This window comes from Oreochromis aureus, linkage group 23 (assembly GCF_013358895.1).
Source record: "Oreochromis aureus strain Israel breed Guangdong linkage group 23, ZZ_aureus, whole genome shotgun sequence".
In the NCBI taxonomy this organism is placed as follows: domain Eukaryota; kingdom Metazoa; phylum Chordata; class Actinopteri; order Cichliformes; family Cichlidae; genus Oreochromis; species Oreochromis aureus.
Window position 1 is genome coordinate 32,146,282 of NC_052963.1, and position 25,770 is coordinate 32,172,051.

General features: G+C 39.7%; 1 protein-coding gene across 4 annotated transcripts in view; it reads left to right on the forward strand.

Moving 5' to 3' along the window:
- Positions 1-1,298: 1,298 nt before the first annotated feature.
- The window catches only part of LOC116312956, an 85,910-nt gene continuing 61,438 nt past the window's right edge, over positions 1,299-25,770 (forward strand). For 2 of the 4 annotated variants that reach the window (XM_031730489.2, XM_039607092.1), the window contains exons 1-3: positions 1,299-1,566; positions 8,674-8,795; positions 13,408-13,455. In XM_031730489.2, coding sequence (XP_031586349.1) covers positions 1,509-1,566; positions 8,674-8,795; positions 13,408-13,455 — 228 coding nt within the window. In that variant the 5' untranslated portion in view covers positions 1,299-1,508. Of the gene's footprint in view, positions 1,567-2,334; positions 2,397-7,190; positions 7,483-8,673; positions 8,796-13,407; positions 13,456-25,770 lie in introns of those variants that run through there. The other 2 variants (XM_039607093.1, XM_031730490.2) reach the window with 2 other exon arrangements.

Genomic DNA, 25,770 nt, shown 5'->3' on the forward strand with positions numbered 1-25,770 from the left:
TGCTTGTTTTAATAAGTGCTCTTCATGAATAGTAGGAGACGTGCCATTTAATTAGGCAGAGTGTAGACCTAGATCATCCTCACAACTTCTCCAATGTGTTTTATTTTTTTCCATATATATATTTTTATTACTATTTCTGAAGCTGAGTGCTTTGTTATAACAGGTATGAGACTCTTCAGATTTCTGTATAAAGAAATTAACTGTGTGATCTGGTGTTTTAAAACACGGCTGCACGATTTAAACTATATAAACGCTGGTAAGCAAAATCGTCTTTTTGTCAAACATATTCCAGACATTTAGGAGCCAAGAATGTCATCTGACAACACCCCAGATTACTTGTTTTCTACCAGGTTTAGACTGGTGAAAGTAGAAATAAGAAAAGTTGAGCTATAAACGATTAAAGTTTTATTATTTCTTCTTGATTCAAGTTGGGAAGAGTTGGGTCATGTCTGCATCTTGCAGTGAATATTTGGATGTTCTGTATCACGTCGTGCTTTATCTGATACTTGTTTGAGTCTCAAAGTCCTGCTGACCTTTCATTCATACATTATGAAATAAGCAGTTCTAAAACCTTTACTAACACACTGACAACAACTAGCTCATTTCATAAGGAGTTTTTGCTTCTCATGTATTTGATGTGCTTCTTAACTTAAAATGTTATAACCTTGCATTTACTTGCTTCTACCCAGAGACACTCACAGATAAACTGAAAATCTTTATTCCCTTGTGTCTGTGATAGCTGTAACATTTTGTGTGCGTTTCATGGCCTGGCCTTACTTACAAAAAGGAAACTGCAGGAGGAGATCTATCAAAATGCAGCAGTAAAGGGACACGTAAATGTCACAAACTGTTGGTGAGGAACTTTCCATCGATGAATGTGTTCCGACACAATGCAGAAAGACGTGTGGGGAAATTCCAGAACCTGTTAATCATTTCCCAGCAGTGGCTGTACGCGATGGTTTGTTGCAACTCTGGTGTTTTTTGGAAAAAGTCTCATCCACTTCATGCTCCTCCCTCACCATGAAACAATGCTCACCGTAAATCATTTTACCCTAAACAAGCAAACAGAAAAGCACCTTTTTGCTGTGTGAGTCATCACTTTATGGCCAGCAGCATCTGTTTTTTAGACCTTCTTGAAAGCAACACAATGAAATCCAGCAGAGAGCCCCTCTCCAACTCTCTTTCTCTTCCGCTTTCTCTCTCCCCTTCTTTTCTTTCATGTGGCTTCCTGTCGTGACGTGCTGCAGCTCACGGCTGTGATTGGCTGCTCACTTTCACAACTTCCGTTCAAACAAAAACACAGCTTATCAGCTGACCGAGCGCAGTGACAGAAAGTGGAGCTATGCTGTGGTAAATTTCTGTTTTGACATGTCAATTCGTCTCTAAATGTCCATCCGTCTTCAGCGAGGGAAAAAAGAGGAATGTCAACAGGAAGTAGAGCAACTTGCTGGTATCTGAAAACAGTCAGAGGAGAGTGGAAGGAGTTGTTTCTCAACACAGAGTGAGACATGGGCTCCGAGTACCGACCTCTGTCTCCGGCAGAGTCATGTAGAAGTTTGTTTATAGGTATGTGCTTGACATTTGATGATATGTTACAACTTTCAGTTTATTTGTTCAAACAGAAATGAGAGATTGTCTTTTTTTCTTGGAAATGAAATGAAACAGCTGGCTGTGCATTTCTGACAGCCAGATGTTTCAGAACTGAAACCACAGCCTGGGTCATTGGGCTGTTTCTTCCGGGGAGGGAGTGTATGTGCTGTTGTCAAAGCCCGCTGGCACAAAGCGCATATTTGAACACATTCATACACATTTTTATAACCAAGTTATCAAAGCTACCTTTAAAAAATAATAAGTTCAGGTTGTTTAAAAAAACAATGGGTCTCAGTCTGTATCACTGTGTGAGGTAGCATAACGTAAGAGGCAAGGAAGGTGATAAGTAAACAGCATCAGCAGACTATTTAAGCTTTTTTTTAAGTATACTTTATTTCTGGCATCTCCATTCTACCATAAAACAATCAACCTGGTAGCCAAAAATCCCACTTGCTTTATACAGGACTTTACCCACACCTGAACCTTGTTAGTCTCTACCATTGAAACAAATAGGTCAGACCAAACAATACAATTCTAAACAAAGAACAGGAATAAGATTATGCATGAAGTTGACAAACTCATTTCCTCAGCTAAATGGTTTGAAAAGTAAAACACTGCATACAATACAACTTAAAAGGCTACTTTAAAGAAACTAAACAATACTTTGCAAAATGAAAAACCCTTCATTTGGTTGCACCCAGTGATGCGATCAATGACCTCATGTCCCTATATAAACAGGAAGTACTGGGGCGGCCCTTCCCATTTACCTGTCTTAAATATAGGACCTGAATAAATGGACAAACATGGTAAGTATAACCAAAGCAACATGAAGAAACATAATTTACCAGACATTTGCCTGTGAACAGAAGAAAATTCAAGTGACCTGATGGTTAGTAGTGTTTGCTTTAAAAAAACATATGCATGGATGTAATGGATGTAACTACTGCTACCACAAACAAACCTGGGATAGTGTGTTAAGCAAAGTTACACCAGCAATGTCTAAATTAAAGCATTATGGCTGACTGTAAAATAACAATAAGGTCAAGGGACAAGTGGTAAATGAGTTCATGCCTAACCACTTTGTCACACGCTGTAGCATGTAAAGCCTGTTTTCTTGGTTTAAACATTAAAAGAAATCTATCATCACTTTGTCTTAGTCCTAAACTAAACACAAAAATCAAGTGCAGATTCAGTTTTTTATAACTAACTGACAGTGACTAACCAATGCAATTCTCTAAGCTTTATATATGTATGATACACACAGTGCTCTTAAAGTATGTTAACTGTGGAGTGAATGTTTGTTTTTGGTACTTCACGCTTTGGAATCTGAGGTCAGAAGGTCACCGCAGTGGTGTAGATGCATATTTTTACACACACACTTATACATAGTCAAAAGTGCCTTAACAGAACAATGGAATTTAAAGCTACTGTTAACCTACATTTTGAGTAGTGTTTATATATATATATATGTATATATATGATGTGCTGTTTGCATATAAATGTGTGAAACAAAGTCAGGATCTGCCTTTGTCTCTGTCCTGCTCTGACATCAGATTAAAATGTTTGAAGCAGGAAGAACATGAATTTCACTCTTCTGTTATCAGACTTTTGGAGATAAGTTTTCTAATTTGCCAGAAAAAGCAAATGAAAAACAAATAAAGAGCTTAAATATCATTGACATTTAATAATAAGCTATTGGCACAGAGGGCTGTAAGTAAACAGTGGGCAGCTTCTTAAGGTCACAGTGAGGAGATTTAAATCAGGTCCTTCACATCGATTTGATTGCTCAAAAGTCTACGTCAGTTAGCATTTATATGGCAGTATAGAGGTGTAGTGGGCAAATTCACTGAAAGGCCGCCTTCTGCCTGTATAACTACAGTGGATGTTGTGCTTGATTTCTCTTTTACCAAATTTGGAGGAGTTGCAGTTGAGAAAATGTATTTGGACGACAGCAGAGCCAAAGTTTTATGGCTGTTTTTAAATTTTACATACCTCGAAGCTTCAGTGGTTATTGACTACGGTTGTGATAGTTTTTTTTAAATTTTCTTTTGAGTTTTAGTTTTGATATTGATTTAGTTTCACTTTTGCTTGTTTCAGTAAGTTTGTACTGTTTGAAAATGGCAAGTTGTCATTGGTTTCACTTTTACTTTTAAAATTCAGAACCTATAATATATTTCAAGCACAGCATTTGACTTGACTTTTGTCTCATTTTTAAACTCTACTTTAAATTTATAATGAACCAAAATGCTTTTTCACGCCTAATTTGTTTTTAGTTTAGTTTAACTTAACTATGGCCACACCCAGTTTTGGGGGAAGACACTGCAATATGAATTTATCATTGAATTTTTATTGCTACAGTCCATCAACCAGTTATGATAACCTTGAAAAAATGGGTCCATTTGGTGGTTAATACACCATATGAGGTGGTGTTGCCTTCACATTGGTTTTACCTGTCGTAGGCCAGTCAAAAAAACACCACTATAGCAGGTGTTTAAGGATGATACAGTGTTTTAGGTGTGCATAAATACACTCTGTGGGTTTGATGCATAGTGGATATTATACTGTATATTTCAATTACTTACAATAGACCTAAATGCTGAGACAAATAATTGATTTCTTGTCCACTATTATTATTGTCTTTTTCCCCCATATTACTTGAATGATCAGTCAACAATTATTCTTTTTTCTTGATATTTTCTCTCATTTTCAGACTTTGGTCACATTATAGTTTTCAGTAATTAAAGAGAAAAATTTCAAATTTACACTTGTTTAGTAAAACACCACTAACTTCCATCTAGAGGTGCTCTAGGTCTGTACTTGGAAGTTGCGATGGTCGTGGTGTTAGCTTACAAGTTCCCCAACCCCCATCGCAACCCCCCCTAACCATTGTAGCCAGATGGCTGTCACACAGGCGGTTCCTCGCCCAGACCATGCTGATTTCCCATCATTCTTTTGTTAATGAGGTCGTTAGCAATGCAGTGGACAATTAAATTATCCCAATCTGGCATTTTCCTCATTTGTTTACTTTGTAGTGCACTGTACAGTGTTTCAACCTCGAGTAACACTGCTCAGTTTGCCTCTGTTGAGATTATGGTTTCCATCCCTGTGTCGTTTTCTCTCAGGTTTCATGTGTGATACTGAGCAGCGGCGAATTAAAACATCACTGACATGCCTTGCAACTGAAGCTGGTTTCACAGTCAAGTAGCATAAACAGAGCTTTTGACAGAGTGTTGGTACGTTCTGCTTTGTGATAAGATCATCACCCTGTATGGAAGCGCACAGCTGAGAGCTGCTGCTGCTGCTGTACAGAGCAAGTTTTGTTGGCTGTTAAATCGTGCAGAGAGGAGGACTTCAGCCAGTTAGTGGAGCACCCACCTTCATGTGAAACTCTGCTGAACGCTGACACCACTGACAGTTAATTATGGGAGTCACAGATCACGCAGACGTGTCAGCTCGACTACGATTGACACACTGCATGTTTACATCTCTGTTGTAATGTTGTTTTCTAGTTATTTTCCCAGCAGTAGTGCTGTTATTTAGCTCCAGAAGTGCCCCAGGGCTTGCCATAATGATCGTAAAAGCAGCACAGATTCGGGGGAGTGAAATGTTAAAAAGGACTTGTGCGTATAATTGGTGAACCTGCCATCACAGTAACTTTGGCAATATTTTCGGTCAGGCTGTTGAATCACTCAGACTGCCTGTTAGCTAGATTGTCATTCTCTATAGGTATGTCTGTACATGGCTCCATTATTTTCTGCAAACTCTTCAGCACATACAAACTTATTTTGACAGTGACTGAAAACCAACTAAACTTGCTATACTGTTAGGAAGGCAGACTAAAGGCGAGCAAACAGATGAATTTTGACATACTAGTATGTGGAAAGTGTGTCAGTGGAAGCAGTAGGCCAGTTGCTTGCTGTCAATAACAGTGAGGTAAAGCAAGCAGCTAAACACCAGACATTTATCTCAAAAGCTTTGGGACTGAATCAAAAATAAAAGTTTAGGGTTTCCTCCTTTACACAGCCTGTTCCAGAGATCTTAATGCAAAGTGAAATATATGCATGGTCAGTAATAAAATCTGCTTACGCAGATCGTGATGGGTTGCATTAAAGACTCTTCCTTTGATTAAAAGATTTTTCATCTGAGGATAGATTTTCACCTGAAGCAATGCAGATCAGCGAGAGGCCCAAAAGAGACAGGAGCTTCTGAGGCAGCAGTTCATCCTCCTATCAGGCGAGCGCACAGATGACAGCTAGCCCTCTCTGCCGTCTCTCAGTGTTTTTCTGGGATGAAACCAGCGGACCTGGCTTCTAGCTACTGTCCAGTATTTAGCTTCAAAGCTGCTGCTTGGGAATCATCACTGACGGACGATCATGGCAAAGTGTGCTGTTAAATCAGAGGTGCTGGTTGCAGCACAATGGGGCATAAAGCACTGGATGGATGTTGTGGCTAACCCCAGCCTAGGGCCAGGACCGCATGTCTGGCAGCTCGCACATGATGTATTCTTCTCTACTTTTATGCCCACCCCTAACTGAACCGGGACAGATCATTTTACTGCGAGACTTTAGGCTTTGCTTCAGCTGTGAGCTCAAAGCAGCTGTTAGGAGTTTTGATGGCAGCAGATGAAGTGTTGTTGTTAACAATTAGCAGCTCCTGACCTTTCTTTACACCCTGTTGCTAAACACAGTCTTGCATGAGGACGGAAGCAATGGAAATTTGGGGTTTTAGAATGTGTGGTACTGACCTCAGCACTACAGGGGGCAAAACACCACCTTAGCTTAGATTAACCTATATTTCCACAACTTTGTTGTATATGTACAATGAAAATAAAGGGCTATTCTATGCTATATAAGGGTCGGTTCAGATTTCAGATTGTAAGGACCCGTGGTTGTTGCAAACATATATATAGAACATGTGAACATAGCAATTAAGGTACATTCACAAATGAAAGAATTCTTTTTCACCAAGAAGGAATCAAAGTTAGAAGATGAGCCTGCTATTAAAATATAGGGTAAAAGGAGTCCTTTCATATCCTGCCTATCCCACATGATGATACAAGCCCTGAAAGTTTGCCTAAAATAAATTTTTTCAAGTTTTCTCCAGTGAGTTATGAGAACACAGATCAAACAGTCAGGGTACCAATGCTTGTATCTCTTCCTCTACGTCATAGATAGTGCAGTTTTGCTATTGAAGCTATGAGGTATTCCATGACAGTGATGCTCAGGGTTGGTCAGAAAGAAAAATGCAAGAAACAAAACAAATGTGACGCTTGGTGTAAACTCGATCTGGTGTTAGAAGCCCTGAAAATTTCATGTCATGAGTTATGATGGAGAAAGAAATACAGGAAAAACAATGTAAATTTTTAAAAATGCTACATTTTGACTCACCCCTACGTACCTTGGAGACATGTAACTTGAAACATATTTGCAGTATGAAAGGAATATTATGCATGGCTTCACTTTATACTTGAGTTACTACACAAAGACAACATCAGCTGATTCTGATGGGGTCAGGTGGGAGGGATCGGGTTTTCATGAAATGACCCGTGAATGTTTTACGTGGTATAATCACACTTATAGCTACAGCTGCGTCGGGATTTTTATAGTGACAGAAGGTTATGCAAAAGATGCGAGACTCACAGAGTTGTCACCTGACTGCAATTAATGGAGTTTTTAGCATGTGTGAGCTCATTATTTTGGTTTTATGCCTCAGTGCTCTCATGCGCATTGCTGCCAATAGGAAAATAGGGGGAAAAAAACCTCCCTTATCCCCAGTGTATGCTAACTGCCCAGCCCCAAACTGCAGACAGTTTTGGCAGCTAGCTGGTGAATTTTGTAGAACATTTAAAAACTAAAATGTTTCTCCAGATATTTCTCTCAGTAGTTCCTAAAGGTGAGTGTATTCCTTTTTCAACTTCAGCCCAGTTTTCCAGCAGTGCTAATATTGTTAGTTCTGAATGCGGCCAGTGTTCACCTTGTGTATACTTTTAAGCTACAATCAGTTTTTTTTAATGGATTTTTTTAGGCTAAATGTGGCTTTGATGGAATGTAAAAAACTTCCAAACTGACTTTTGAATGAGAATTACTCTTACCTTTTGTTTTTGTTATTTGCACGCACTAGTTGAACTTTGTAATAGCTGCTTTAACTGAATAAACACTGCAGTGTCATCACGGTAAACCCACTGAACCCATGAGTTCATGCTTACAGTGCAGTTTACTGTGTAGAAATACAGGTTTAAATAGATTGTCCTTTTAATGTTCCCTTAATGACTAAATAGAAAACAACATTATTGTTTTTCATCTCTTTATTGAGTTGGATTTGATGTATTTTCAGTACTTTCTATATTGCCTCTAGCTTATCAAAAATAATCCAAAGTTCAGTGGTAAGCCACCAGGACATTTGATAAAGGCCTGTCAGTTGACTCTTCTACCACCTAACATGCACACGTTGCTATGACGATGTCTTATGTCCTGAGAATTCTCAAAGTTGAAAACGTCCAGACTGCTTTTGACTGCCGACTGTGGGGCAACCATCTGTAGAACAAAGCTTTTATTGTTTTAGAAGGAAGCTGCCATTTTTCTACCAACTAAATACACGTTTACTTTTAAAGTTCACAGTTAACTCTTTCTCCTTATTGGCTGCCCCTCGAAAGTTGTGTCTGACCATGTTAGGATATCTGCTTGCACTGACATCGTGCAAAAAACTCTCTGAAACTTCATATTTAGAGCAGTCTGAATCCTGAATTTTTAACTAACAGGGATGACTTGTAAATATTTGGACCTCATTATCTGAAACTGTGGCCGTATTTAATGTGAGCATGCACTATTTTAATAGTTTATATGTGGCAGAAAATAATGAAAAAGCATCATAAGCCCACATTCCCTTCTCTGCGTTCCCACTGGGAATAACATGAATGTCTAATGCTCTGTGGAACCGTACTGGGTGTGTTGAACACTGTAATAGGAAATAAGTATCGCTATACATGGATGAATATTTGATATGAATCTTAACGCGAATCAGGGATTAGCCTTTGATCCAATGTGAAACCATTCATAATCTCCATCTTCTGCTCGTCTTCCACAGAGACATCAGAGTGCTTTATATGCAGGGATGGTGAACTTAAAGCCAGTGACCCGCTGAGGAATTTCTGCGACTGCAAGAATTTACTTGCCCATCACGTGTGTCTGTCCACATGGATCCAGAGGGTAAGAAAGACTTTCCATGTAGGGAACTGTGATATTTTTGAATTGCCATCAGCTGTTTGTTAAAGTGTAAGCGGTGAAACGTCTGTGTTGGTTTTCCAAAATTGACTAAATGTATTTGCCGTCTCGCCTTATTGAGACAAAACATTGCTTGCCTAATGAGCTACCTTTCAAATAGAAATACCAATTAGTTTTAATGAGGGTTGCTAACAATGGTGACACGTCATCGTTATACAGTTGAAACACGGAGGCCAAGACAGTGAGAAGTACCTCTTAATGGACTGGCTGAAATCCAGGAAGCTATCAAGTGCCCAGCACAGGTCACCTACCACAGAGGAGCTCATTAACATCTGTAGTCCTTCTTGAACCAGCAGTTGTACTAACACAGTGGTCGGGGAGCTGGTGCTTTTGGACTGCACCTCCCAAAAGCTCACTTTACACTCTTCTCAGCTGATAAAATCTAAGGTTCCGTAGGTGGCATACATTTCTCTTTCTGTTCAGTCATGGAGCTTCTTTCTGCTCATGCTAATTACTCTTCCACCATTAATTCCCAACAAACTGCTGCTGCTGTCGCTGCCAGAAATTGGATTGCCAGAATGTATAATTACTGCTGTGTACCAAGTATTTTCCCAGAAATAAAAGATAAAAGCTAAAAAGCGAGTGAAGAGGTGTGTTGATGTGAAAATGTAAATTCAGCGGCGGACTTTAACACCTCAGCTGCAGTCTTTCACAGAAGTAATAAACCTTCTCTGTATGCAAATGAGTTTTTATGTCACAGGACACGAAAGTGCACTTTACGAGCTTGTTACTTTGCTTGGACAGATGCACTGATGCGCTGTTCAGTTTTACATAATGTGATCACTGTACAACTGCCTTAAAGGGCGTCATACAGCAGTAATCACAATATGACTCTAAAAGTACTGGTTGTTAGCTCTGAGAATCTTAGCAGACGGCACTGTGAAAGTTAAAGCTCTAATTTAATGTTTGAAGTGAAAAACGGATTGAATGGTTATGTGTTATGTGTAATGGCTCTCTCTTAGGCTAGGAGCTGTGGTTTTCTAATCTAGCATCTTTAGCGCTTCCGTTTAGCTGTCTTACCAACCTTGTAGCAGCAGGTAGCTCTGATAAACCCACCGAACGTCACCAACACCAACGTGCAGACTGACAGCATTAGGAAAAAGCTGGTAAATATGTTTAAGCATTTAGCAGTTAAAGAGCCACATTTTCCTAAACTGTGGGTGGCAACTAGGGGCTGCTTTTGCTAGTCAGCTAATCAGTTAAACAAAGTATTCTTACTTTATTAAGATGGTATGATTCCACGCACCATTAACAGGGTCTGCAGCCTCCACAGACGGCTTTAATGGGAAGTTGTAAATGAGAGCGGTGGAAAGTAAGCAGACAGCTGTACAAATCGGTGCAGTGCTGCAGTACTTGGATTTCAAAAGTGAACATAACCATTTGACTGAAACATTCCATAAACTACATCCTGCAGGCGTGTGGATGCTAGTCTGCAGTAGGGCAAGGCAACTAACAGCTAACGTTAGCCACACAAAATAATCTGATGCACACAAATTGATGAGTGATGCATTTCAGCAAAAAGTATATTTTGTGTAGGGGCGGCATCACCATGGCAACCATGAGCACAATGATGCAGACCGTTTTTAATAACTAAACTTAAGTTAAATATGTGAGTTTAACCTTGTCATGAAGATCTAGGATGCTCCTAAAAACAACAACAACAAAAAGCAGAAGATAATTTCAATAAATTAGAAAGTCAAACAGTGGAAAAAATCTTCCTGAAATGTTTCACGTTTTCTGCTTTTTCAAATAAAATCTATTCTCAAGCTGAATAAATACACACACGGACAACTATAAAGACTACACAGTTGCATGGTGGGAAATGTAGTAGTCTTCAGTCTGTGTGGAGGTTAAGCCTTCTAGAGACTTAAATGTGAGGATGTGTCGGCACAAATTCCAATTCTGCTTTCGGATTTGACTGTAGAGCCAAAGAGCAAATAAACTGAAGAGTAATTTCATCTGTGTCACTAATGCACGTTTGGATAGTGCTTGATTCCATTTGAGGTATAAACAAATTCCAGCTGTATATAAATGCATCGAGATCTAATTCTGCGTCATAATGTATGCACTTCACAGCACACCGATGCTTGTAGATTAATCAAAGAAGAATGTGCGTAAGCTTGTTGTGTCGTCCACTCCAGAGAGCTTTGGGTCTCTTTGGATACTCCACAAGTGGTAGACAACATGCTACAGCAGACCTTTCATCTGCACCACCCAGCTGTCAGAGTGAAGAGCCTCTTCCATTAAGTGTGTGTCTTCCCACTATACAATTATATACAGACATACACACAGGCTTATGAAACGGGCATGCTACACGCTCTGGGATGAGTGTGTGTGCCGATGCTACCACAGTACTTTTAACATGAGTGTGTGTGTGTGAGAGAGAGAGAGAAGCAGACACAGAGAGAGGGGGGAACATGCATCCATTTAGAGTGCTCAGGGTTGGGAGCCCCTTTCCCTTTTTACGGAACAGAAATCAGCAATTGACCTGTCACTTTTGCTCTGATAGCCATCTCTGGAAAGCAGGTCATGCACATATGTCTAAAGTGCCTCTTAACCGCATTTTATGAAGCCAGAAAATGTAATCCAATAATGATTTGACTTGAGAGAGACAGAGCCAGCCAGCTGGGAGTGATAGCATGCACAGTTACCACTCCTCTAAAAGCAGCTTGTACGGGGAGGGGGGGAAAAAAAATCCACGTCCTTATTTAATTTCAGCCACAACAGTATCACACAGATGTTGTCACTAAAGAGTGGGCACGCAGAATTCAAACACGACGAAACACCACTGGCATTCATTTCAGCTGTTGATACATACTTCAGCATGTTTGCAGCAGAGGACTGTCTGAGTGATTATCGTCTCCACTGAGGCAAAACATACGCTATCTTTTTTTAGGCTGCCTCATTTGGCCCCCTCCCCCTTCTCCTCCTCCTCCTCCTCCTCCTCCTCCTCACTCAGGTTCCTAAAGACAAATAGCATGGCACAGAACTAATTAGTAACCAGGAACTAGTTAGGAGATGCCCTTTGAAAAACATGTCCTGAGGCAGGATTTAAATATAGGGACAGAGTCAGTGACTGAGTGTGCCTGGGAGATCCCGGCCTCCAGGCACGGCAGCACTTTGACCTCTGACCCTCATTATAGGGAGTGCATTCCTAGAGGGGTGAAACCCCTCAAAGCACGAAGTACAAGGGCACGAGTAGACTGTATAGCACCAGCTGAGTGTGGACTGGTGTGAGCACTGCCTGCCCACTCACTGACAGCTTGAGTACTTGACTAGGATCTCTACAGATAAATTCTTATTTTTTTTTATCCATCTGGTTTCATTATATTGAGGTTAATAGGGAAAAAAATGCTCTTTAGAAATTGTAATTCCAACCGTTTGAAAAAAACACAGAGGAAAAAAGAAGTCATGCTGAAGAGTTAAATATAGAACCGATTCAATGGAGAATGTGTGAAGTGATGAAAAACATAATGAGATGTGCAGAAAATGAGTTTAGTTTCTGACGTGCGTTAGATATGTTTCTCATTTGTGATAAATTTGTTTGGGTGCATGACTATGTCTCCTTTTAATTGCGAGTTAAGCGTCTAACCCTCTTCTCTCCCTTTCTCTCTCATTGGCTGACATCTCTGCAAACAGACCTGGTTTACATTCATCAAACCAACACTTGCAGCAATCAGGCCACAGTGCCAGGGGCAATGGTCCTCTTTATAAAATCACATTGCCTAATAGCAGTGTTCTATAATTATATGCCATTAACATCTATCAAAATGTGCTCCCGCATGCCATGCATGTTAGCGGTTTGTGTACGCACAAATGCTTTTCTTGTTATTAGCGTGTTTAGCGAGCGAGCACCAGCTTAAAGATTGTTAAACATGTCACTGGATGCGTGCTTCTGTCATATGAAGCGATGCATTTAGTCTAAGCGTTAAATACATGCACGTGTTAATGCTACTTATTGTAGTCAGAGGAGGCCTCAAGTGCAAACCAGCCAAAAAAACACAATCAGAGTGCGGTGTCTGAAATGTTGCTTTCTGTTTCATGTGTTTTTTGAGTTTTGTGAAATATTGATGTTTCATATTTTGTTGTTTTGTCAAAGGTTGTTTTCTGATCCTTTGTCTTTTTAATGCGTTTTTTGAATTGTGTTCTCTCCTTTGTCCTTGTGTCTTGTGAAATGCTTTTGTTAGTGTTATTTTTACGATTTGTGGGGTTTTTTTATGCAGTGTTGGTTTTCTGTATGATTTTTTTTTTTTTGGTAATGCTTATTGAAAAAAAAAAAAAAAGAAGTTGTGTTTTTGCTCCTCAAGGCCACCATACTATACAGGCTTTTAAGCAATTTAATTAAATTAGCATTGTTATGCATAGTGCACCTTTGGGTTTAAAATAGTGCACCATTTCCCCAACAAACTTAATTAGTTTATTGATCAAAACAACAAACAAATGATTCGTTGCTCATGCGTGTCATTCAGGAACTTTGGAGCCGCTGTTTTCACGGCTCACTGTCACTAAATTACTTTTAAATATCGTTTCCTTACAGGGATGTGGGAGTGAAGACAGAGTGCGATGCATCATCTGCAAGGCCAAGGTAAGTGTATTGACGAGCGTGTGTGTTTTGAGAAGGGGGCCGTGATGTAAAATTCAGTGAGATATCTGATTATGTCTCATTCTTTTAATCTTTACTGTGTGAAATGTAGATGGTCCACATTTAAACAAACCCCAGTTAAGCCATTAAACAGTGTCTGCATCTCACAAGCAGATTTAAAGAGAGCAGATCTATAATACTAATGAGCAATCAGGTCTTTGTTTTGCTCTGTGATTTAGCTGATTTGCCAGCAGTTGTGTTGCTTATGAGCTGTAAGCTGTCTTTTATTCCTTATTATTGCAGCCGAACACTCGCTGCGGAAAAGGAGGGCGAAACATTATAATATTTGGCAGAGGATACAAGCCATGTAATGACAAAATCTGTATTCATTTCGTGAGCAGAAATTAATCATGCTTTCCTGTGTTACATTCCTAATGCAAATTTTCTGTCAACACATTGTGTCTCGTGTTTGTGAGTTTATTCGTTTGAAACGGTGGAGCTGATGTGTCATCACAGATGGGCCTGCATGCTGGAGAAGGTGGCCGCATTACTAACCATCTCAGATTAGGAAGTATGCTGTTGATGTGTTGTATGTATTCATGCTTGAGTCGTGGGTCAAAGCATCACAAGCTGGCTCTTGAGTGTTTTATTCATTGTTTGCTCTCCGGCGTCGGTTTCGCTGTCTGGTCCTGCGTGTATGTATGGGAAGGATCCACTCTGTGGGAGAAAATGTCACAGTAACTTTGACGACGACCTTTCAGGTGTCGAAGATATTTTAAACATGAAATCGTGTGAGTGCACATCCACAGTCTCACTCTGAGCAAATTAAATGAAACATTTAGCTTGGGGTGGAAGTCTCGAGTGACTTTTGTTATGCGTCTAGGAGTGTGTGTCGTTGCCACTGTGGGGGTAAAAAAACAGTGAGATGTTGTTTTTTGGCAGCAGGGCGATGAGTATGTTTTTAAGGTCTTTTCATGGGTTTCACGTAAAAGAAGATGATAATCTAATAATGCTGCTTTAGGAATTGTGTTCTTAAGTCTTCAGTTTTTCTCCTTAAAAAGGAGCATTTCTTGCTTCTGAGCGAGGAATTCTCATTGAAACATTTTCGAGCTGAGATTGTATACGAAGATGGTCGATGTCGACGGGCTGTCACCCTACTCTGGTAAAGCGATTTCTAACAAACTGCAGTTGTGGTGTTGAGGTCCTATTTTTGCTGGAAAGTCCCTTGAATGAAGAACTCTTAGAGTAACTGCTAATGTTTCTCATTTTAGGTGTTGTGCTCCTGACTCACCAGCTAAAGCAAAATTATCTTGTCAGTTCAGCTGGCCTTCAAAAGTCAAACTAACTTTCTGAACAGAAGAAAAAAGCAGAAAAAAAACCAAAATCCCTCAGAGTCTCAGTTAGTGCAGTTTGCTGCAGAGCAACTTTCTTGGAGGTTGGAGAGAGGTGACAAATCATAAGGTGCCAAAAAAGGAGCAGTTCTTTATGTTCTTATGTCTAATTTCAAAGGTCTGCAGATGCCTCCAGGTGTACTTCATTCAGTCAGCAGTGTTGCAGGTTTGGGCATCAAATAACTAATCAAACACAAGACTGACTTGAAGAAAATGAACATTAGAACAAACATAAAAGTACTCAGTATCACAGAAACCATATTTGTCCCAATGCCTTTTAGCTTTCAAAGGGTCGAATTCTGCCATTTTTTACTAAAGGTGTCCTCTGCCATCAGCAGTATTGCATGCCGGGAGCAAACTGTACACTTTTTGCAGTGTGTATTTGGAGATTGGCAAGGTGGCAGTGCCATAAATTCTATGACTATTAACCAGGCGATGGCTGTTTAAGTCCCAGTTGGGAGCTCTGCGTTTTTCACTCACTGTTTACTCTGACTTTCACTCACTGGTCAAAGAAACACGGCACTTAAAGACCAAGTGTCCTTATTTTCCGACTTGTCAGTGTTGCTGTGGCACCAACAACAGGGGAACTTCTCCTTTCTGACCTTTTTAAACATGCTGATTCATACACTTTCAATTACATTTTCATTTCAGTTTATCCTTTAGCACAAATCCTGCTGCTCTGTTGTCCTCCAGATATAATCATCCACCTGACTGTGGGGCTGTGAGTTACCGATTTGCTGTATAAAATGAAGTCGCCATGATATATAAAGAGAAGTTATGGAAACACTACTGCGAGCTGTCACACTACCCTGCAGACTATCACCTGACTGTAATAATGTAATCCAGTGTTGAGGCCATTTTCATTACTTTCCTTCTTCCCTGACAGTATCTGGCTGCGGGCAAACACATTTTTTTAGGTGTTACAACCATCCCTCCCCTTCTTTTAGCTACGAGGGGACATTTCTCGCACTTCTGCAGCATCTCCAACTGACTGTTGCATTTGTCCTCGCCTATTGTACCGATGGCATCATCGTCAATTATTAATGGCGAGGAGTAAGTGTCTGAGAGACATCCCACTGAGAGACCAAACAGCCACGATCAGGGGTTAGTGGCAGGACCAGGGAGTGCTGCGAGTGGCAGCTGCACCATTTAGAGAGTGATTGTTGGGAAGCTCCTACTATATATTGATATGAACTCTGCTACAGTAAGTTAATGCATCAGTATAATAACATTTTAATGTCTGCAGTGGCATGGGCATTTAATATTTGTCCACAGAGAGATGTATATGTAGATCTGCAATGACTCTAATGATGGTGATAATCATTTTGTCCTGCGCAGCTATCACTCTGTAATGCATTACTGCAATCACCCTTGGTTAACATTAAGAGGCTTTAGCCATTACGACTTTGAGCGAGCAGTGCTCATCATAGTCTCCGATTCAATGCGCCAGCCATTTCATTTTGCATCTTTATTTTTATTCTTGAAGCTTCTTTTTCCTGTATGTTGTTTTCCCCTTATTGCAACGGGGTCTCAAATGTGGGCCATTTGTATGAGTTATGCTAATTTGTTGGGGCAATGAATGCATTAATTTCATTAGCACATGGCCTCAAAGCAATAATTACCAGAGTAGGTGTGTCAGAAGCAATCATGTTAAAATTTGCCAGTTAATTATTAAGATTTTGTTCTGAGGGACCTGAATTTGACATGAGTCGCCGAGGGAAAAAAAAGAGAGGAGAAAGTTAATGCATTCCAGTGGCCGAGGCTAGGTGCTTGTTGTTGAACACAGTGGGGGTGTCTGCGACATTGTGGGCCTACTGGCACGATTTTTTGCATGTTGACAGCTCACATTCTGGACTAATTACCACAAATAGCAGAGGGTTAGCTGGTGCTTGGTCAATCCAGGAGGGTGTAATTATAAAGAAAAGGAAGTCCGGTAGTTCCAGGCCGTCTAATGGCCCCTGCTCCGTCAGATTGCAGTCCAGTGTAGACGATATTGGTCATGACTTGTGATGAACAGATTCACAGCTCACTTCGTTGGTCCTAAATGGGATCAGGAATATATATTTGCAGCTTCACTGTGACAGTAGTGATCTGTTGGGGTGTTGCAAGGCTTTGTAACAGTAAAGTATAACAGCTTTATTACAGCATGGTAATAATACAGGGTAACAAAAGCAAATAATATTTCTGTTAATGTGGATGTCTTAAATCAGTAGTGGAAGGTCAAGCCTGCATATGAAGCTCGAATGTGTTGATTATAACAGGAATGATTTTAATTCATTGCATGGATCAAATATAACTGTTTGATATCTTTATTTATGTTTTATGTCAATCAATTTTATTTAAATATGATACATGTGTTTGAAATATCTGTCAAATTACTTGCTGCTTAAGCATATGAATACCCCAGAAAACTAGAAATAAAGATACAGAGCATGCTTTGTGAGATGCTGTGGCTTTATACTTGGAACAAGAGTTGGGTTTTTCCATGGCAACTAATGCACAGTACATGATGACAAGGATTGGACCATTTAGAAAAGTGGTTTTAAGTCATTCAACAAACACTGGAGTCTCTAGCTGAATGCTCTCTGAGGCCATGATGCCACATAAATGCAGGGTGACTCAGAGGTTTTAAAAATGCACGAGGTATACAGTGCATATTAATCAAATATGTGTACGCTAATAACTTAAGGAATCCTGTTCGAAACTTAAAATGCCACATTTTTTTATGTCCAGCAGTTTTTGGACTCTTGTCTCAATCTGGGTCACGGAGGCAGCAGTCAAAAGCTAAATTTATGGTCCTGCAAATGCGTCCATCTGCATACACGTTGCCATTTGGAGAGCTCCAGTGCAGTCCTCCAAAATCCGAGCTGCACAGTGCTGGATGTGGATGACCTACGCGTCGTCAAATGCTTATTGGTTAACAAGTGGTTTGGAATAAGAAAGGGAGCAACAGGAATGGGAGAGATGCAAAAAATGATCAAATATTTTTACACCATGAAAAGCACAGACAGTGAATGCAGTGAATACCTTTTATTGTTTTAGCACTCAGTGTGACTTCAGCTCTTTGTATGCTATAACTTCACTCTATTCCACGGCAGGCTGATGGATCAACAGCACAAGCTAGAGTATCATATTTACTGCATATTTTGTCCACTCCATTCACAGCAAACACTCTCTGCAGTTGGACTGCGTCTGCACTAACCCCGCTCAAGCATAAATCAGCAGATACCCCACCCACCTCCTCCAGCTCTTCTGGTGGTGTAGATGTTCCCTAGCCACCCAAGAGACATAATTTTTCTATCGTGCCTCCTCCCTGTTCATTCAAAACGCCTCACCTGCCCAGGAGGGAACCTATTCAGATACTTGAACGACCTCAACTGCCTCCTTTCGATGTGGAGGAGCAGCTGCTTATGCTCTCTCTCTAAGGAAGAGCCCAGGCGCCCTTTGGAGGAAGCTTGCTTCCATCTCCTGTCCCACATTGACTATCGTATCCCACTTTTCACTACAACTGACTAGTATATCATAAGCTTCAATGGACATTAATTTTTTTTGTGGGAAAAAATGTTTTGTTTTCCAAAATAGGGCTAAATCAGCATGAACATTCTGGGACTTAAGAAATGTTGTGAAATTAGATTATCCAGCAACATTTCTAGTATAAAGAGCAATTTTGTCATATACTGAGCTTGTGTCCTTCATAAAATTAGATTTTTCCACTGCTTTAACAGTAATTATCATCAACCAAGGACAGGCCAAACTATAACCTGCTAAGCTCTAAGCTGTAGCAGATTGTAGAGAGCTCCTCCAGCCATACTAAATTTTCTACTTTGGTTTTTACACCCTGATATAAAAAAAGCTGCTCTGCTGTGGTTGTCCTTCATTTATATATGAAATAATGACTTCAGTGTAAATACATTTTTAAGGGCTACTTTCGCCGTTCCCTCTGTGTATAATGCTGACATTATACATTTCTCTGCTTCTGTTTCTTTGTCATTATCTATGCTTTTCACATGTGCAAAGGTGGGTAATGGTAGCACTCAGTTTGAATCATGTACAGGAGCCTATTGTGTGATTGGTGTTTTGTTTGAAATTAATCCTGATTACGATAAAATGAAATTCCTAATTCAGAAATGAGCCCAAACAGAGCAGCTCTCTAACCTGAGAGCTTCAAATCTTCCAGCACCACTCTGCACTTTTAGCGAACCTTCCCCGCCTCTTGTCTCTCAAGTGTCTCCTTAAAGGTGCTAGCATTTACGCTCCCACCCTCCCCCTCTGGGGGGAAAAAAAGTTAATCATCACTTGATTTTATATGGAAAGCAGATTATCCTTTGATTTTGATGAATGCAGCAGCTGCCAGACACTTCATTTGACTAAAAGCAGGACATTGTGCCGAGGCCTCTCGTATGTCACTAAGCCTCTGTCAGGACAGTACTGTGACAGGAGATGACACATGAAAGGAATTCCTCCTTGTGGCTCTCCCAGGACAATGGAGTATGGCCTTGAGGTAAAACGTGTGTGCATGTGAACACACACACACACACACACACACACACACACACACACCATGCTTAGCTGCCAAGAATAAACACACAGCAGCATTTCTTTGTAAATCTCTTCAGACACTTTCTTTTTTCTTTAATTTTGATAATTGCTTTAATAAGTATGGATTAGAATGTAGTTCAGTTCATAAATCTGTTTAACCTTCAAGTGACCAATTGGAGTCATTTAAGACCCCACCCTTGTATTCATGTGGACAGTTAAGATTTCTTAATCATAAAAATCTTTCCAACCGTGAATTTGCCAATGTATTTTTCCTGCAGCTTTTCATAGTTTTACACTGGAACTGGCCCTTTGGTGTAGCAATGATAATGGAAAGCTGTGTGGAAATATACTGGGTTTTTAAAAAAACATTATAGGGTTTGATTTCATTGTAATTTTCCACTTGTAGTCAGTGCATTGTACTAAACCAAAAGTAGCAAGACTTACGGCCGTTAAGGGTTTCTCCACAAAGTATTTAAAGATTACTACAAACCAGATGTCCCAGTACGACTTCATTGATCAAAATATTATAGTCTGTAAAACCTGTTCACAGAAACATATCTTACATTTCTAAATGAAATTGTTTTTCTTCGATTACTTAAACAAATAAATTGTTTTATTAGAAGTAACAGAAAAGGCAGTCAAAATAAGTGTCATTTTAGTGTTTATTAACTGCTTTGTGCATGAAAAAACATAATAATGAGATTACTTACTTTTGGAACATGAATCATAGGTAAAAGAGACAGTATAAGTATGATAAACAAAAGCAGAACCGTCTTTAAAATACTCGCTGCAGGGTTAAATCTGTGTGCTTCTTATTAATGGCAGCAAAAACGGGTCAAAACAAATAATTTTAAAAAGTGTTTTAATCAAAACCATAAACGCTCAGCATGGTATTCACAAAAACACGTTTAAAGCCTGTCATATAGTAGGCTTTGAGGTCTATGGCTACTTTTCCAATTTATGGGAAATTTGTATACACAGAATTTTGATGTAACTTTTTAATATAATTTCATAAAAGTTGGAGATTTAGTTCATATATGGAATTTTATAATCATTTTGCCAAGTAAATTGCTCCTGATAACAGCAGTACAGCAGCTCAGATATTCTACTAACATGAGATCATTTTTTTTTAGATATTCCCGGTCCAGTCAGCAGGTTAACAGCTGGTTAACCATGCTGACAGGTGACCTGCTAGTCAGCCTCAGATTGGCCTGACATACACATCTCTGCAAATAGAGGTGATTATCCTACAGTTCAATGTCAGTGCATTTTACCAAAAAAGCTCAGTGCAGTATCTCAAAAGAAAGTTAAAATAAATAAATGGGCATATTTTATATTGTAATGTGAACACAAATTTTAAATTAAATTTCAAAAAGTTTGATTATTTTATGGTGTCAATTATATTTGTCAAATGGAAAATCTGAATCGGTATGTCAGCATTTAAAAATTCTGAATAATCTCTCACACAGAGGCAGCAGTGGGGAATTTTCATTTTTGAGGCTGTAATTACTTTTTCATTTAGTTTTTACTCATTAGCAAATAAAGTGAAGCATTTTGTCAGAGTTCTCGCTCTGAAATGCCACTTGTGTTTCTCATTCTCCTTGGCTGTCAATAACTATTTTCGCAGGATTTGCTCACATGAGGAACAGAGAGGACTTTAAGGTGGACGTTTTCAATTTAACGACCTATCGCCGAGATTATTGTTGAGGTTTACGCTTGTATACTAAAGCAACTACAGGTAACAAACTAATAGAGGGTGCGGTCGCTCCAAACCTAATACGAGTTTGGAATTTTTTTGCAGACCCCGTCTGTCGACAGCTACAGCGTGTGGTTTGGCAGGATGAAGTTGCAAATGCAATTTAATTTACATCATAGCAGGGTCAGATTCTAACCATTATTCTGAGCAAAGACTGGGACTCTTGGTAATTTTACTCTCCTTATTTAACCTCCGTGCCCTCCTCCTCCTCTCTCCTGCCATCCGTCGCCAAGCACAATTCATTTGAGTTCCTGTTCAGGAGGGTGATTCAATTATGTTCTCCTTTAATTGGCTTTCAGGCATCTAAACTGAAACTGATGGGGAATTAATAACAGCTCCACTAGCTCTCCAAACTGTTTGCAACCCTGGAAACATTCTAAGAGCCTGAGTTGGTCCCATTTTCCGTGTGTCTGTTTTGGACGTTTGATATTGCAGCTGCAAAAACGTGGTCACAGTTGCTGTGTGGTCCTCGCTCTCGGTATGCACTTTGTCTCTTTGTCAACACCCTAGACGTTTGGTGCAAACTTTGTACCCATAAAAACAAAGCAGATGCCAAAGAAAGCTCAGCTTAAGTATAGTGTATCTTATTTTTCCTCCCTGACCTAAAAGATGCATGTGGTTTGAAAACATTTACTTCTCTCCAAATCAGTCGGTTAGCGACATGAGATGGAAAAAAAATCTCTGCATTCCTCTTAAGCCTTCGCTGTATGTTCTCTCCTATTCATTTAAGCACGTGTTGTACACAGCAAACACAAGTCTGAAAAGCAGCGATATTTCTACCTCTCCGTGGGTACGGCTCTCTTTGGAGTCCAAAGAAAGAGAAATCACTCGCAGATGCGTTACTATTTAGGTAGCTAACAAAAGAAGAGTTGTGAAATGGCAGGAAATGATGGCTGCTAAAATGAAGGTTTGAAGTTCACATGTCATTAACGTCCATGAAATCAACTTTTTCCTCTGAATGTACTCTTCCCCCAGAGTCTGCCTTTGTCTTCAAACAGCGCCAAAGCAATCATTATGCTCAGACATAATGCACCATAATGACAGTAATTTCAGTATCAAATTTTCAAATGTTAGGCTTTAATTCATTGTGGTTAAGTAGCTTAGTTGTAATTCACATTTCCTACCCGTCTTAGCAGAGTGCTCAAGGAATGAGACGTCTAAAGCAGGACATGGGAGCACCGCATGAAGGAACATTTTAAAGCCTTCATTCATTTAAGCACTGTCTAAAATACATGAGAAAATTCAGTGACATTTGGGAGGCAACAAAAAACATTCTGCAGTCTCTCTGTTTAACTCTGGTATCTAATCTTAACAATTTTAACATAAATCCAGATCTGGAATCATTCCTATCCCATAATGTCAACATAAAAACGGATATCAGCTTGCAGCTTTCAAATCATTCATGTAGTTTTCAGTTGGAGCAATTATAGCCTGTGTAAATGTAAAATTAATTGGCGACGCTTTTGATAAAAGATTAATCACTGAAGTAATTGTCAAAGCAAAAATAGCAAAATGTTCAGATTCCTCTGATTCAAATCAACTAGTTTCGTGTTCTCGTTAGATGAATTGAGAAAACAAATTCTTTCATCAGGAATGAAAATCTTTAATTGCAGCACTAATGATTTAGCTCAGGATAAAATCTCATTGCTCCCTCTCTGAGGGCTTTCTGACTCTCCTACCTTGCCTGACAGTTCCTGTTGAAGTCTTTAAAAGCACACCATGTACTTTCATCTTTGGTCGATGAAAGGCTGGGAACGTAGGGCCGACTTACATTTTCCTCGTACATGTACAGAAAAACCAGTAACCAATGAGAGGTTGTGTCCAGGTGTGTAGCCAAAATGGCTTGTTAGCACAGAAATTTAATACAGGATTGAGGTCTACACAACACCACATCTGCCAGTAATGCATGGCAGAAATCTCCGTACAACTCTTCCTCATGCCCTGTATGTAAAAGTTTCATATAGCTACTGAGATGTCACCGAATTTTCAAACAAACACAGATACCTGCTAATTAATTCTAAGTTACAAATAATAAAACAATTTCACTTGCTGTAGCACTCAGGTGGTCATTATATTTGTCAGATATTTACATTAAAATACTTTAAGAGACACAAAGAAGGTTCAAGAAGTCCTGTTCATTGAATCTGATAAGTGGAGGAGTAGACCTGCAAGACTGCTGTTGGCCTTTACAAAATCAAAGTTAGAAGCCTTTCAATTAAGTTTTTGATATGAAACAAGCTCTAAATATGTTTATTGCTCTGGCCATCGGAGGAACGATTCACCGCTGCCATGTACACATTAACCAAACTACTAATATGTCCCAAATCCAACCGCCAGTTTCTGTTGGCGCACACTTTTCATTGTGCTGTTTTCTCAGTGAAGCTGAGCATTAAATTAGCAAATTACAACAAGAAAAAGTATACAAAAAAAAACAGTCATGGACTCCACAGCTGATGTAATCTTTAGTACTACAAAATCAGGGCACTGTAGTTTGCAGCTGCAATTACTCAGCTTGGCTGCGGATAAAGATACTGAGGACTCGGTCAGATTACTGTGTCCTGGGTGTGTGTGTGTGTGTGTGTGTGTGTTAATCATAAATATAATATAGTAAATATGGCATCAGCTTCCTTTCTTTTTTGTTTTCTTTCAACTTGGAGTCGGACAATATGAGACCATTTGGCGGTGGCCTCATTACTGTGATTTGCTGGCATTAAAAACTCACACATAACACCTCCTTATAACTGAAGCTGACACTTGGGCAGAAGGCCCAAAGCCTATATAAGAGAGAGCAGTTACCTTAGCAACTAAAAGCGATCGAAAGAAAACTGCAGTTAATTGAACTATTTCAGCATTATTTTTGTGCTACTTTTGACCAGCGCTAACCTTTCACATATGTACTTGTTCATTAACATTTTCCTCACAGCGGACCTTGCTAGTGAGGATCAGTATATTCATTACGAGGGTCCCCACAGCCATTATGCGCCGAATCTTTTGGTTCCAAACTGAGCTGTAAATTTTGAGAGAATCTGACACCCCTGCCCGAGGGTTACAGCAGAATGCTAACGAGGCCACGGCGACATTTCCATCACCATACAGTCAGTCGCACCATACATCAGCTCAGCGCCGAACATCTCCCAGAGACGCATGAAGTCAGTGACAATTTCAGACGTAACACTTTATTAGTATCCCTCCCATCTCCGCCGTGTAATGAATGAGGCCATTTAGACAGGATTTACGATATCTTTAAAACTTGATTGCTTAGAATTTGAGAATTATTCATAAGACTAAAGCATCATTTGTCATACAGCGAGTGCTGTTTTGGTGGAAACAAATGGTTTTGTTGTAGTTTTTCAAATGAACTCCTTTTCATGCACTCTTCAAATAAGCCATTTGTATGCATATATGTCCATGTAGAGGCTGTAATTAAAGGGAATGTGGCTCAGGTGACAACTCGCAATCAAGTTTTCTCCGTAATGTGTTGTGCCACTATGGAGCTGAGGTAACGGATACGAATGCAAATGATTAGGAATACACGCACGTATTGGATTACACTGCATCTTTTGCTGAAACAAAGAGTTCGCTGTTCACATGCACTCCTATTACTGTACTTTGGAGGTGTCGGGGATGCATAATTCATGTCAGATTTTACTTTGCTTAAAGGTAACCTCTGCTGAACTTCTGATTGAACGGTACACTGAAATAATTAAATTATTCCCCCTTGAGTTTCCTTATTTCCATCACGGGAGAGGGAGTGAGAGAGAAAGAGAAGTGTCCTCGCCTTGTTACAAAGATTATTGTGTTCACTTCCTGAGGCGGTGTGGCCACGCTTTGTGTGCGATGCCCAGATCATCTCTCAATTACACAAGGATCCCGAGGCAGAGGGTGGGGACCCAAGCGAAGGACCAGTTATGTCCACACACACTCTTGTTCACTCTCTCTCTCACACACACACGCGCGCGCGCGCACACACACACACACACACACACTGCTATTGCTCGGAGGCATGGCTTACTATAGCCACAGCCAAGAATGAGGCCTCTCAGGATAGATTTACACACAAATAAAACCAGTCTTATCTTGGCCCACATGTGAACGAGAACTGATTACACGGTCTACATTTCAATGCTCAGATTAAATAGAGTCAATTTCCTATGGCCTATTTAAACCAAATCCAACCTGCAAACATAATGAAACCAAATCCAATATTACTGAACTAAGACCTCAAATAAGTTCAACTGTCCACTGAGAAACTGTTGAGAAACATTTCTGGCTGACAATGTGCATAGCAAGCATTGGAAGGTAATGTTAGACACATGGAACTGCAAACCAAAGTGAAAATGATTTAGTCAAATAATGCAGTGGAAGTTGAAATTTAATATAACTCAAAAAGACAGCATTTTTCTTATATAACAGCTCCCATTTGTTAACACGGTAATTACCTTTATTCCAGGCACAGCGTGGTATTGTTTTCCTACTTTCCTTTAATCATTTTCACTCTGTTATCTAACGCAACACAGGCTTCAGGTTTTAACAAGTTATGAGTTTATGCATTAAAACATGTTCATGTAGTCATCTTTTTCACATTGATGAGACAATCTTAGTTTAGAAATGTAAAATAAATCTTAATTTGAG